Below are 13,791 nucleotides of genomic sequence, written 5' to 3' on the forward strand. Positions count from 1 at the left end.
ATCTAAAATAAAGGGGTTGAGAGAATTAGAGGTAGAGGCATGTTCTGTGGAAGTATGGGCTTGCCTATGGTTAGAGCAATTAGCATGTGCCAGCAACTGTCTAGGAGGCCTGGACTGCAATGAGGAAGGCGCACCAGGGTCTGCAGAAGGAAGATGCACATAGTCCTGTGGTTCGCAAGCAGTAGGAGGGGGAGGAGTGGCCCTTAACTCTGCTGATAATTCTCCCATTAAGGGCTCTTTAATTTGCCTCAGTATGTTGGCATTAAGGAGGAATTCTTGGCCAGCATCATCAGCACCCTCAGTATGGGACGGAGGCTGACTGGGAATAAGGCTGGGGGAGAGGAGTTGGGCTAGTGGAGGAGACTCTGGAAACCACAGAAACTCTTCCTCTCCCAAGGTATGAGGAGATGGAGCCCATGGCTGATAAAGTTGATCCTCTGTATCACCATGGCAGTGGGAAGGCACCCCTCCTTTTTGTTGCTTTGCGGTTGTGAGGCACAGGAAAATACTTGTTGTTCATGGGGTGAGGCTGGCGGCTCCCTGGTGTGCTGCTTTTTTGGCTCCAGGGCTTCATTTTGGCCACAGGGGACCTCCAGATGTCTGCAGTTCTGTTTGACCTGTGGGCTGCAGGGAGCGTGGGACCTGTAGATTCCCTGCTAAAAGGCTGTTGGACACTATTTCAGTGGTCCCGCTGAGGTAAAGGAGGCAAGTGGAGTGCAACACCCACGCCTGACACAAAGGCGTGGTGGACTCAAGTGGAAAGAATTGGACTCAGGCCAAAATAATTTGTTGTAAATGAAGGGGAGATATGATGGCTTCATTCTCCCCCCCTCCTCGCTGAAAAGGTCCGAGACAGGATTAGAAACGAGAGAAAGGGGAAAAAAAGGGTGGGAAAAACAGAGAACTTTTTTTTAAAGGAAGAAACAGTCACCAGAGCAGTATAGCTGGAGAGAGAGGGCTTTAAAGGGACAATGATAAATAATAATAAGAAAGCCTTGGGTAAAAAGGGGAACAAAGACAGAATGTGACCAGTTCGATGGAGGCAGGAAAGCAAACTGAGGAATGCTGTGAGTGACATACTTCCCTCAACTTGTATTTCCTAGCTGCGGCCACAAGGTGGAGATAGAACCCAAGCTGATTTCACCAGCAACACGAGAATGAAGTTTTGTACAGTGTTTTTCCATGCTTCTCGTACAATTTTAAAACTAGCAATGTACAGTAAAGTGAAAGATAGGCTTTTGATTTAACTAGTTTCCAGGTGTCTGTGTGCACTATAATTTTACTCCTTTGTGATGCATGTAGTGGAGGTCTTTCATAGTGCATTACAGTGCAATCCTGTGCATGTCTACTCAGAGGTAAACCCCACTGAGTTCAATGGGATTTACTCCCAGGTAAGTGTGAATAGAATTGCAGCCTTAGTTATTGTGTGTGGTTTTGCTATTGCTCAATTATTTAGCACTGAACGTGTCTCCTCTTTGTGTCCCTTGCAGTGTACGCAATAACACAAGTTTGGTTGCATCGCTCTTCCACTTTCTGAGAAATGCATAAGCAAAACTTTGTGTAATGAGATCTGGTGCTTTCTTCTATTTGCATTTTCAGTACATATTTTTATATATAATAGTTACTATTTGTGTACTCCAGGAGTATTGGTACTTTCGGAAAAGAATGAAAAATGTGAATGTGCTCTTCTTTGTGAACTTGATACATTTTCCCAGCTAGCTAAATTTGTCGTTTTAGCTTGCTCTTCGAAATGAGGATGCAGAAAATGAAAACAGCAAGTTGAGAAGAGAGGTTAGTAAAGAACTTTAGAATCAATGCCTATGTAATATTTTGATTGCCCTAGCCTCAGATCCATACATCTGTGTGTGTGCTTAAAATTATTTTTAAATGTTTTACAGTGAATTTTTCTGGAGAGTGGCTAAGACTTGAACATTAAATATTTTGAACTTTTTTTATTTCTGGCAAATGGCTGTTTTTGTTTGCTGGGACACTGCTTTCCGCTTTCTTTCAGTGTCAGTAATGAGCGCTTTTTGTTTTGTAGGTATTCCCCCATAACTTGCATGCTTTCTTTGTTTACTGCTGCTACTGTTATATCTTGCTTCCACCTTGTCATCTCTCTATAATACCTTATCTGTGGCTTGCATGCAAGTCCTAAGTATCTTTTATTAGAAGTAAGGCCACCAGCTTGGATGGCTTTAAAAGAAGATTAGACAAATTCATGGAGGACAGGGCTATCAATGGCTACTAGCTGTGATGGCTGTGCTCTGCCACCCTAGTCAGAGGCAGCATGCTTCTGAAAACCAGTTGCTGGAAGCCTCAGGAGGGGAGAGTGTTCTTGCACTCGGGTCCTGCTTGCGGGCTTCCCCCAGGCACCTGGTTGGCCACTGTGAGAACAGGATGCTGGACTAGATGGGCCACTGGCCTGATCCAGGAGGCTCTTCTTATGTTCTTATGTTCTTAAGGCCCATTAATTTAGAATTATTTGGAATGTTTTTACTTTTAATTTTTCCTGATTTTCTTTTTTATTCTGCTCTGTTTTCTCTGAAGAAAAAACAAATAAAGAAAAAGGTGAGAATTCAGTTTAGTAGATTGTAGGATTACTGATAATATTGGTGTGTGATATGATAGCTTGTTTCAGAGTCTCTAGATCAAATATTGTCTCATGGCATTCATTGGCAGAAGTTCAATATTTTACCTGCAGAATTGTCACAATTCCTCCTGTTTGTTTTATGTAGAATGAGCAGCTTCGCCAGGATGTGATTGACTATCAAAGACAAATAGACTCACAAAAAGAAACGCTTGTTTCACGAAGAGGAGAAGAATCGGATTATAGGTCACAGTTATCAAAAAAGAACTTTGAGCTTGTCCAGTATCTAGATGAAATTCAGGTAAATTTCAAGAGGTTACCCTTCAAGAGGTGTTTATTTTCAGAATTGGAACCTGGTATAACTTTTCAAACTCTTATGATTCTAAACGGACCTTTACTGTGGTGGTACCTACCCTGTGGAATTCCCTCCCTTTGAATATTAGGCAGGCACTATCTCTGCTATCTTTTCAGCTCCTTTTGAAGACTTTCCTCTTTCAACAAGCCTTTTAAGTTGAGACCTATCCCAGTCTGCATCTGTGTCAGAATTGTTTAATATGTTTTTTAATAATGTTTTTGACCCTTTTTAAAGGTTTTTTAAAATGTTTTTATTGCTGTTTTGTTTTAATGTATTTTAAGATCTGTTTTTATGATGTTTTAAAGTATTTTAGCGCTTTGTTTGTCACCCTGGGCTCCTGCTGGGAGGAAGGGTGGGATACAAATTAAATAATTAAATAAATAATAATAATAAATAATGTAGTGGGCTTTCTATTTTGGCAGGAGTGGGCTATCATTATCATTATCATTATTATTATTTAGTCACTTTCCTTTCAAAGCAACCCAAAGTGACTTACAACAACAAGATTAAAGCCAATGATAACAAACCCATTAAAACAACACACTACTTCCTAAAAATAGATCAGTACAAATAATGACAAGTCTTGCAAGACCTGCCATATTAAAAGAGTCCTTCAAATTAAGGGCCAAAAGCCCAGGTAAAAGAAGGTTTTTGCCTTGTGCCTAAAAATAGATAATGATGGCACCAGGGAGACCTCCATGGGAGAGCATTCCACAAGTGGGGAGCCACCACTGAAAAGACCAGTACTCATGTTGCCACCCTTCACACCTTCCTCAGAGGGGCACACGGAGAAGGGCCTCAGATGAAGAATGCAGAGTCTGGGTTAGTTCATGTGAGGAGAAATTGTCCTTTTGGGGTCCTGAGCCACATAAGGCTTTATAGATCAAAACTAGCACTTTGAATTGAGCCGAGAAACTAATTGGTAGCCAGTGCAGTTGTGCTGGAATAGGTGTTACATGTTCTGACTGCCCTATGCCCAGTTATGCACCAGCTGCAGTTTCCAAACTGTCTTCAAAGATAGCCCCTTGTGTAACACATTGCAGTAATCCAACCTAGAGGCTATCAGAGTGTAGACAATTGAAGTTAGGCTGACTGTGAACAGATAGGGGTGAAATGAATCTAGAAAATCGGTTTCATCCAAAAGAGCCTGGATCTGGCCTGCGACCACACACTCAAGGACCTTGCCCCCAAAGGGGAAATGAGCAACCAGTCGGTAATTATTTAGATTTCCTGAATCCAGGAAGGGTTTCTTAAGGAGTGGTCTTACCATTGCTTCCTTTAAATAGGCAGGGACCACCCCCTCTCTCAAGGAGGCATTAATCATCTCTGTGGCCCAGCTGGCTGACCCCTCTTTGCTAGTTATTATCAGCCATGAGGCGCAAGGATCAAGAGCACAAGTGGTTGCCCAGACCAACCGTCTTGTCTATGTCATCGAGACCTACTAACTGAAATGCATCCAACGCAACAGGGCTAGACAGTGTTCTGGATACCTCTTGGGATTCATCTGCTGATGGAGTCAAGGTCCTGGTGGATGGCAAATGGTTTTATCCTTAAAGTACTTTACAAACAAGTCACAGTGAGCCACTGTTAGTCCCACCATCTCCTTTGGGCCAGACTGTAAAAGGCCCTGCACTACCCGGAAAAGTTCTGCTGGAGGAAACAGTGAGGACGCATTGGAAGTAGCAAAGTATGTCTTCTTCACCGCCTCTGCTTTGACAGCAGCACGAGTCATATCAGCCGGAAAATCCCCCAGAGCTGTCTGGAAGCCAGTTGGATCCAGCAGCCTCCAAGGGTGGACCTTCCCAATAGGTCCCCTGCCCCTGCAGAGAGGAAAAGGTGCTGAAAGCCTATAACTCAGCAGGAAGTGATCTGGTTATGACATGGGACTGATGTTAATACCCCTACTTTTACATCACCTTCTTCCTTCTATTTGAGAAAAACAGATCCAGAGTGTGGCCTGCTACATGTATTGAGCTGATGACATATTGGGACAAGCCCCATGGTTGTCATGACGGCCATGAAGTCCTGAGCCAGAATTAATGACCTAATCATGGATGTTGAAATCTCCCAGAAGCCACAGTCTGGGAGACTTCAACACTGCCTCTGAGACCATCTCTGTCAGCTCAGGCAGGGAATAAACCAGTAGAATCCCTAATATGTACTGATTACTCAATATCCAATGATACTGTTGATAGTCAGTTGCTGGATCTTGTAGTAACAATCCTAGTACCCTCTGATTCAGGCTTAAAATCTTAAAGTGTGTTTGTGTTTTCAGCTGCACTGTTCCTGCTTTTCATGGAGAAGTTGACTTGTATAAAAGCATCCCAATGGAAAGATTCTGCTGATCCTTGAAAATCTTGGATATAATGCACTGGCAACTGGCCCTCGCTTACTCGTAGTTAATAGCTCCCCCCCCTCTTTAAAGGCAGCAAGTACCATCAGTCACCAGCTGTTACATTTCTCCAATCTTGGGCAGGATGAATTTGTTTGACTCTTAAATTACTTTTATTCTCTTGTACTATGTTGATTAGTATAGAGATTTGTGTTAATAGCTGGAAACATAGCTTGTATTTTCTCTTATAATTAATCAATATTATCTAGTACATTTGCTTTAATCATAAAGTGCCCCACCAACTCTGAGCTGAAATAAAACAGAGGATGTATTTTAAGATAAAGAATTGAAAGGGAGACCCAGGGGAAAAAATGAGGTGGGAGATGTGGATGGGAATTGCTTTCAGGTGAATCCAATTTTGATTCTCTTCTCACCCCCCCTCCATTTTATCCTAGCAGTCCTTTAAACTGTGAAGAGGCAGTTCCCTTCACAGTTTAAAGCATTGTATTGCGAGGGGTTGGGTTCTGAGAGAGTGCATCTGACCCAAGCTCTTGTCTGAAGGGAAGCGAGCAGTGAACTCTTGCTTCATCTGTGGCCTAATTCCCAGCCCCTGCTGAATGAGGGATCATACTAACATGCTCCTGTTTGTTGCCAGTGGACTAAGACAATATAGCAACAGCACAAATGTGCATCCCATAGCCCTTTCTGGGTTTTGGACTCTATAGAAGAGGTAGGTAATTTTGCTCCATCTCTTCCAATATTTGTCTAAAAGGTTGTGGGGGGGTGTCACTACATTCAGTAGAAAGCCACTCCTATCTTGCCTTTCCCAGCATTTGAACTCCCAGGAAGGCTTCACATTGAGGATCCACTTTACTTAAAGGAATGATGGATTTTAGTCAGAAAACCTGGTGCAGCTGTTAGGCTGTGCATATTTCTTTTCCCTACTCCAGGAAAGTACTCCAGGTTTTCTTCTGTCATCTCCATAAAATGAAGTGAATGCTGATGGCAGAGTTTTCCAGATGATATTGTGGTAGGAGAATACCAGCAATAGATGAGGGTTCTTTTTTCTAGTATTGTGAATAACGTGGATGGAATTGGATAGCACTGTTAGTGGGCTAGTTGTAATATCTTGTATTTTGAAACAATGTTTATACAGTTAGAATTGGGTTGATAATCCAATTTAACATTACAGTATTGCCCTCTATTAATCCTTCTCACACTTTACCAGAGCTGGATTTGATTAATTTTAAAATGTGTTTCCCTTTTAAATTGGTAGGGTTTGACTGAAGGTAATGAAAAATTAGAGGCTCAGAATCTGGAAATGAGGAAGAATCTAGAAGAATCGGTGCAAGAAATGGAAAAGATGACTGATGAGTACAATAAAATGAAACTTATTGTGCAGCAATCTGACATTGTTATGGACCAACTAAGAAAGGAAAAGGAACAACTTAAGCTACAGGTAAGAAGTAGTTTGTAGCCTACAATGTTACCAGAATTAGATTAGTAAAGGTATTGCACGGATATAAAGGCCTTAAAATTAGAGTGCAAAGGACCAAATCAGAAAGATGACATATCCAGAGGTAATGACAAATTGAGTATTAGATTTACGTATTGAATGTCCATCGTCTACTGACAGCTGAGGGAATACAACATTTGATTCTGTAAGAAAACTGAGAGCAAACTAGATATCCAGTTTTTAATCTCAGTGTCATATTATAGGTGCAGGAGTTAATGGAGCAACTTAAAGCAAAGAATGAAGAAGATGATCCTCTCATGACAGCTGTAAATGAAAAAGTGGAAGAATGGAAGGTATTTTATGTCTAATTTTAGCTAGGAAAATGTGTTTTGTGTAAGGTGTCCCCTTACCTTTTTCTATTTTACAGGGAATTTTGGCTTCCAAAGATGAGGAAATCACTGAGTATCAGCAAATGTTATTAACTCTAAGAGAGAAGCTGAAAATGGCCCAGCTTGATGCTGACAAGAGCAATGTTATGGCCCTCCAACAGGTACATTTTTCTGTCCAATAAGAAGAAACTAAACAAACATATATAAAATATTTGTGTTAAATTAATAGTAGAAATCCTATGCATGGCTATCGAGCACAATGCAATGAATAGAAGAAACGTACTCTGTATGCCCCTGTTTTAGAGAGCATATGGATGGATATATATAATCTTTATATGTAATCTTTAATACTTTATCATCAATATCATATGTTTTTTATTGTGCTTTCAATATACAATGTCCTGTTGTAATCTTTACGGTCTTCAATATCCTGTAAAGCATAAAATTTAAGCTTCATTTGGAGCATGAAACTGAGGGCCTTTCCACGTTCTGTGGTTTTAATGGGTGTTTTATACCCCGATTGTCCAGTTCTCTTCTTGTGCAAAATGTCCTTGTGAAGACTGGGCTCTGTGAAGACTGCACACACAATTTATTAGTTCATAATCAATTCAGTTGAGATGATAATAAGTTGTTATCATGCAGCTCATTCTCCTGATTGCATCTAAGGTAGTTAATATCTATTTGGAACAAAGTTCAAATGAAAAGCAGAATTTAGCCTTTAAAACAATTTTTCCCCATGACAGTGCAAGCTACACATTTTCTCTGGTTTTGCCTTTGCTTATCGTTCTTCTAGATAATATCTGAATTCTATGTTGTAAGTACTTCTGTTTTTTCTGTTACTTTGATCTTTTGTTTATTACTATCAGTGCTATTCATAAGGTACCCAAATTATACTCCTGCAGGGTGTGCAAGAAAGAGACAGTCAGATCAAACTGCTCACGGAGCAGGTAGAACAGTATACAAAAGAGATGGAAAAGAATGCATTTATTATTGAGGACCTGAAAAGAGAACTCCAAAGAGAAAAAAGTAACTTTTTAATGTGTATTTCATGTAACTTCAACAATATGTATAATTGGATTTGAAATTATGCTTTGAAACTGATTTTAAAACCTCATTAAGACTGAAGTTTGGTTAGCGTTAACCAATGTTTGTGTCTGTGTTGTTGTAACCCTTTATCATAATACTGGACAAGAAAGCATACATTTCTGTAGACCACTACAGAGTGGGAGGATTATGCTTGCATGATCCTGCAATGATGCCTAAACCGGAAGGAGGGGGGAGGGACTGGATCCCAAAGTGGCTAAGTCAGGTGACTGAAAGTTCAAGCCATGACTGTAACAGAAGATTCTTGCTTTCTAAGCAGTTTAAAATTTCTCCACATCTGATATCATATGACATCAGCTATTGGAAAGGTGCACATGGCTTGCCAAATATTGTCAGGTGGGCCTAGTTAAGCCAGTGGGTCAAAGGTTGCCCTAAGTTCACTTCCCAAGTTCACTTCCTGTTGTGTGCTTTATGGTACATTTATGAATATAAGCCTCCGTGATTATATTCTCCCTGAGCTGGATTACTTTGCCACTTGTTCTCAGGCAGGTCTGTATTTTTAATTGTAGGCTTTTAACCTTCCACTGGAGAAAACATCACCCAATTCTGATCCTGCCTGCTGGAGCTCCTTTTTCTGGAGCTACTTCTTCTGTCTGCAAGGATGAATACTTTTTGTCCTTCCCTTTCTGGATTAGATATTTATGATGGGAATTTGATTGATTTTTAATCACTGTTAATTTCTCTCTTAATTTTCATTCATGGATCAATTTAGTATGTCTTTTGATTAATTTATCACAAACTTCTTATGGACATTTGTTGTACTTTTTAGGTCTGCCATCTTTTGTTCAGCAAGGTCATATTGGGGAAATGCTAGCAAAATTACAGATGCTGGAACAGAAAACCAAAGAAGCTGAAAGGGTAGCAGAACTTGCAGAAGCTGATGCAAGGGAGAAGGACAAAGAACTTATTGACACTCTGAAACGAATGAAAGATTATGAAACAGTATGTAGTTTTGATTTCACACGATATCCCTTAAGGCTTCAGGAAACCTCAAATTTGTTAAATGTTTGTTAATATGCCATGAGCTGAGGTGTAGGCGAATCTTTGACTATCGTGGAGCTACTTTTTTTTAATTCTTAGTTTCCTTCGATATCATATCTGTTTGTTGATGGGTATATTTTAAAAAGCCTAGGTGGTAAGATAATTAATAGGACAGAGGATGGTGTCTTGTGGTCATGACTGCAGACCCACGGGAAAGGTGGAAATGGATTCAGTTTAATTAATTTTGTTTCTTGGTTAATCTGTTTTTTCTTTTCTAAGGGAATTTATGGTCTGGAAGATGCTGTTGCTGAAATAAAGGATTTAAAAAAGCAAATTAAAATAAGAGATCATGAGATAGAAACATTAATTAAAGAAGTTAACAAACTTGAACTTAAAATAAATGACTTTCTTGATGAAAATGAAGATCTTCGAGAGCGACTAGGTATATATCATGTTAAACCTTGCAGATATTTAATTGTACAGTGGCACTAAAATAATGTTCTTAAGGCTGGGGTGAGGGAGAACCAAAGGTGGTTCATCCTCTTGTGATCTTACATCCTTTTCATTTTCTTCCCTTGTCTAACTATTTTCCTGTAGTTGGAAATTATGGGAGGAAAATAAATGGGGTGGAACTACCCCTGCTCTAGGGCTGCCATAGTTTACAGTCCAGTTTAGGGGCATGTTGGGGCTTTGGGAAGGTGCCAGATGCTTAGAAACTATTACCCTTGTATGCCCCACCCACCTGTCTTTTCAGCTCTGTTGGGTTTCATTGATAGGGCAAGGGCTACAGAGATTTCTCTGGCAGTGGGAAGGGCCAATCTGATGTTAGATAATCCGGAGAGTGGCTCTGTCTCTCTGCCCTCAGAGACGGAGATCCAGTGCTTATTATGCCCCCTGGGGGCAGGCCCATAGCCAACCTATAAATTCAGGGAGGGTACCCAAAACAGTAGGGGGAGCCAGAAAAAAACCCTGTAATATATTTAATTATTTGTAAAACAATTATTTGTTTTATTTGTAAAATAAAAATGGAGGGTATTTTAGGGGGACAGCCCCCCCTGGCTACAGTTCTGCTGTGGGAGGGGACTCATCAGGGCGAGTGGATTGCAAAATTCACTGCATTGAGCAGGGGGTTGGACTTGATGGCCTTATAGGCCCCTTCCAACTCTTCTATTCTACGATTCTATGAAAATAACATGTCTGATTTTATTCTCTAAATCAAATTGCAGTTGATTGCTTTTTAGTTGCCTTAGAGTAACTGAGGAAGAATTGACCAATCTGGTGTTCCTGGTCTTGTCTGCAGAAAAAAATTGGTTTAGCAGAGCATATTTTCAGTTTTAGCCTGGATTAAAAAGGCTAAAAAAAGGCACTATTAAAAGTAGTGAATTGGCTGCATGCACAAACTTCTGGAACATCCCCTAGTCCTGCTATCAGGGACACTGGTAGAACTTTAAGTGGCTGCCAACATAACATGAAAAACTGGTAGTGGAATGACAAATGACCATGAGCCTTTGAGTCTAACCGAACAACTCTTTTGGGTAGTGGTCTTTATTTCATAACCCTCTTTAAATTCAGTGGGATTTACTTATGAGTAGATATTGCTAGGATTGTGCTGTAAGCTAGCAAATAATCAAATGTAGAGGAAAAGATAGTACCTTTCTCTTTCCCCTGCTCCAAAAGTGAAGTATTCCCTTACTGCCACTTCAAGGACAGCATGGAAAGCATTTCACTAGGATTTTGGAGCTGGTTTATTTGCTAGAGTTAGGAAAAGTCTGGAGTTGCTACCTAGTGCTAACTCATAAGTGTGTACTAGAATGCAATTACATAATTCTTGAACATATTGCAGTACTTATTGTTCCCTGTATGGATGATTAAATCAGGACTATTGCAAAAAATAAAATAAAAATAAATTCTCCTTCCCTCTTTTGCATTCTTCAGGCCATTTTCCTGACTGGCATTTTCCTAATTAAACATACAAGTGTTCTGTAACATATATTATGTATATTACATTCCAGGTCTTGATCCAAAGACAATGATTGATTTAACTGAATTTAGAAACAGTAAAGCACTAAAACAGCAGCAGTACAAGGCAGAAAACCAGATCCTACTGAAAGAGGCAAGTAATATATTTGACTCTATGGGTTGATCCAGACATAATCATGATTTTAATGGGTTTCCTCTAACTTTATAAGTCTGAATCCATCTCAATAAAAATGGAAATAAAAAAGTAATAGGCATTTGAATATATTGCAGATTGAAAGACTAGAAGAAGAAAGAGTTGCCCTGAAACAACAGATTCGTAAACTGGCCCAGGAGAAAGGCAAAAGAGCTGCAACTTTAGGTAGGTTGGCTCTTATCGTACTTGAAGTTACTTAGTGGCTTACAGTAAAAACAACAGAAAATTCCAGAACATGTGTATGTCTTGGATTGCTCTGAAGAAGGAACAATCCTAAGACCTTTTGGTACTAGCTAGGAATTGATTTAAACAAACCTTCTTAAATTTATTGAGCTCTTTTTATATATTTAATGTGGTCTTTTGCTTCCATGGAAGTTCTGGACAGACAATTGCAGCAGATGGAGATGCTAAACTTCACAAGGCAATCTGATGCTAAACCTCACTAAGTAATCTGATCTGCTGAATTGCTCTTCCACTTTAAGCAGTGTGCCACATCTAGTGATAACTAGATCTTAATACCTTATTGGTGTTCTGGCCTGAATTTTCATACAATTTTTTTAATACAGTATTATTTTGATTGATCTTTTGTATGTATTGCATAATCTACTGTGTATTTCTTTTTTCAATATGTATTAATGTTGTGCGCTGCTTTAGGAGCCTTTGGGCTGAAAAAGTGGTATATAAATAAACAATACTGTATCATATCTATCTTCTGTGATCAAGGGCTGGCCATTCCTACCTGGGCTCTTTCTAGACCCTTTCATCCCTTTCCATACCACATTGGAAGTGCGAAGGCCCATGTTTGTCTTATGCAGGACCCTCCTAGTTAATGGAAGATTTTCCCTTTAAGTTATGTAAATATGTTGTTCACACCCCTTGCTTTTGCAACTTGTTATTATCAATTACTGCTGAGGTCAACTTTGAATTGTTCTAAATTTTAATGTACTGCTTGTAAACTTAGGATTGGATACAGATGACCTGCTCCTGACTGATATCTTAACTGAAGATCTGAAGATGAGAAGGGGGAAATCTGACTTTATGAGAACGGCTACTATTGATGAAGTTAAAGAAAAGGTACAGGCCCAAATTGTATTCATTGTCAATTCCATTTTGACTTTGACTTCTTAAATTGGAATAGCATTGAAGTATCTTTTTATGAAGCATTCTGTTCTTCAATGTATGGCCATCTTGTCAATTGCTTGTATGTATAAATAGAATCCTAAGCCTTATTTGTTTTGTGAATAGTAGTTAGTGTACAAAAAAAAGGAAAATAACATTTCTGCTAAAATATCATTGCTCTTTTCCCTGAAAGTTGGGAGACAAAAACAAGACTCTACGGAGTAGATAGAGAGCAGCTAGAATATTTTAAACTTTACTTCTTTGAAAAAATGAAAGCATTTCTTTTCTTTTCAGCTTTCTCAGCTTGATTCACAGATACAAGTGAATTATAATGATGATGGCTCCAAGTCTTTCACAATAGATGAACTTTACAGTTCCCAAGTGCAGCAATCCACAGAAATGCTAGTGACAGCTTTATGTGCAGTCAGTTGTAATGAATCAAAAGAACTAAGAGCAGACTGTCCAGTATCATTTTCTGCTATTCTAAGGAATCAAAGGGCTAATAAAAGACAACAAAAACAGGAAAGGCAGATGAAGAGAACGGAAGATCCTCATGTCCAAATGCCAGTACACCCTGTGCAGATGCTGTCCCTGAATTTCCAAGAAGGGCTACCTATTTCTATTCTTGGAAAGCCAGTGTCCTCCTATATAGTGCAGGAGATCCTGTTGAAAGATGAGGAAGACAATTCTGAAGTAAAATTATTGGATTTGAGAGACGAGTGCAAAGATGAGATACATTTTTCAGAATCATGGCCAGTAAAACACTTGGATGAAGGACTTGATTATGGCCAGCCAGCAAATGCATATCAGATAGATCGAGTTGAGAGTCTCATAAGGCAGCTGAGGAGTGAACTAAATTTCCTTAGGTCAGAGGTGAGGTACCTTCATTATATGTGCTTAAATTAGTATCCTCATTATTCATTTCATTTATGAGTCACTTCCTATGAAACATCTTCCAGTGATTAGCAATAATAATATCAACAATTAAAACTACTTCATATATAAAACAAATAAGTTCCAATGCAGATACAGATATGTGTATCACATTTGTGAACAGGTAACCAATACATATACATTTTCTGGATTAAAGGCATAAAGACTGGAACTTTGCATATAAGGATTTCAGAAACCTGAACAAATTAATTGTCATTGTCTAATTTTAAGTTTGGTTGTTCTGGCCCATAAAAGTGCTTAGGAATGATGGTGCCAACAGCTAGCTATGTCATGGCATCTTTAAAAAACACACACGTTGCAGTAGAGTTGCAGTGATGCAAACTGTTATTGGTAGATAACTT

At 39.3% G+C, this 13,791-nt stretch overlaps 1 protein-coding gene across 8 annotated transcripts in view; it reads left to right on the forward strand.

Annotated features, from left to right (window-relative positions):
- Positions 1-13,791, forward strand: part of CEP290 (centrosomal protein 290) — a 126,388-nt gene that overhangs the window by 28,594 nt on the left and 84,003 nt on the right. For 6 of the 8 annotated variants that reach the window (XM_061639608.1, XM_061639606.1, XM_061639610.1 and 3 more), the window contains exons 7-18: positions 1,738-1,791; positions 2,736-2,888; positions 6,551-6,733; positions 6,994-7,083; positions 7,158-7,280; positions 8,022-8,145; positions 8,993-9,165; positions 9,484-9,646; positions 11,217-11,317; positions 11,455-11,542; positions 12,339-12,451; positions 12,791-13,369. In XM_061639608.1, the coding sequence (XP_061495592.1) occupies positions 1,738-1,791; positions 2,736-2,888; positions 6,551-6,733; positions 6,994-7,083; positions 7,158-7,280; positions 8,022-8,145; positions 8,993-9,165; positions 9,484-9,646; positions 11,217-11,317; positions 11,455-11,542; positions 12,339-12,451; positions 12,791-13,369 (1,944 nt within the window). The remainder of the gene's footprint in view (positions 1-1,737; positions 1,792-2,735; positions 2,889-6,550; positions 6,734-6,993; positions 7,084-7,157; positions 7,281-8,021; positions 8,146-8,992; positions 9,166-9,483; positions 9,647-11,216; positions 11,318-11,454; positions 11,543-12,338; positions 12,452-12,790; positions 13,370-13,791) is intronic. The other 2 variants (XM_061639612.1, XM_061639613.1) reach the window with 1 other exon arrangement.

This window comes from Rhineura floridana, chromosome 8, assembly GCF_030035675.1.
Source record: "Rhineura floridana isolate rRhiFlo1 chromosome 8, rRhiFlo1.hap2, whole genome shotgun sequence".
NCBI classification, from domain to species: Eukaryota; Metazoa; Chordata; class Lepidosauria; order Squamata; family Rhineuridae; genus Rhineura; species Rhineura floridana.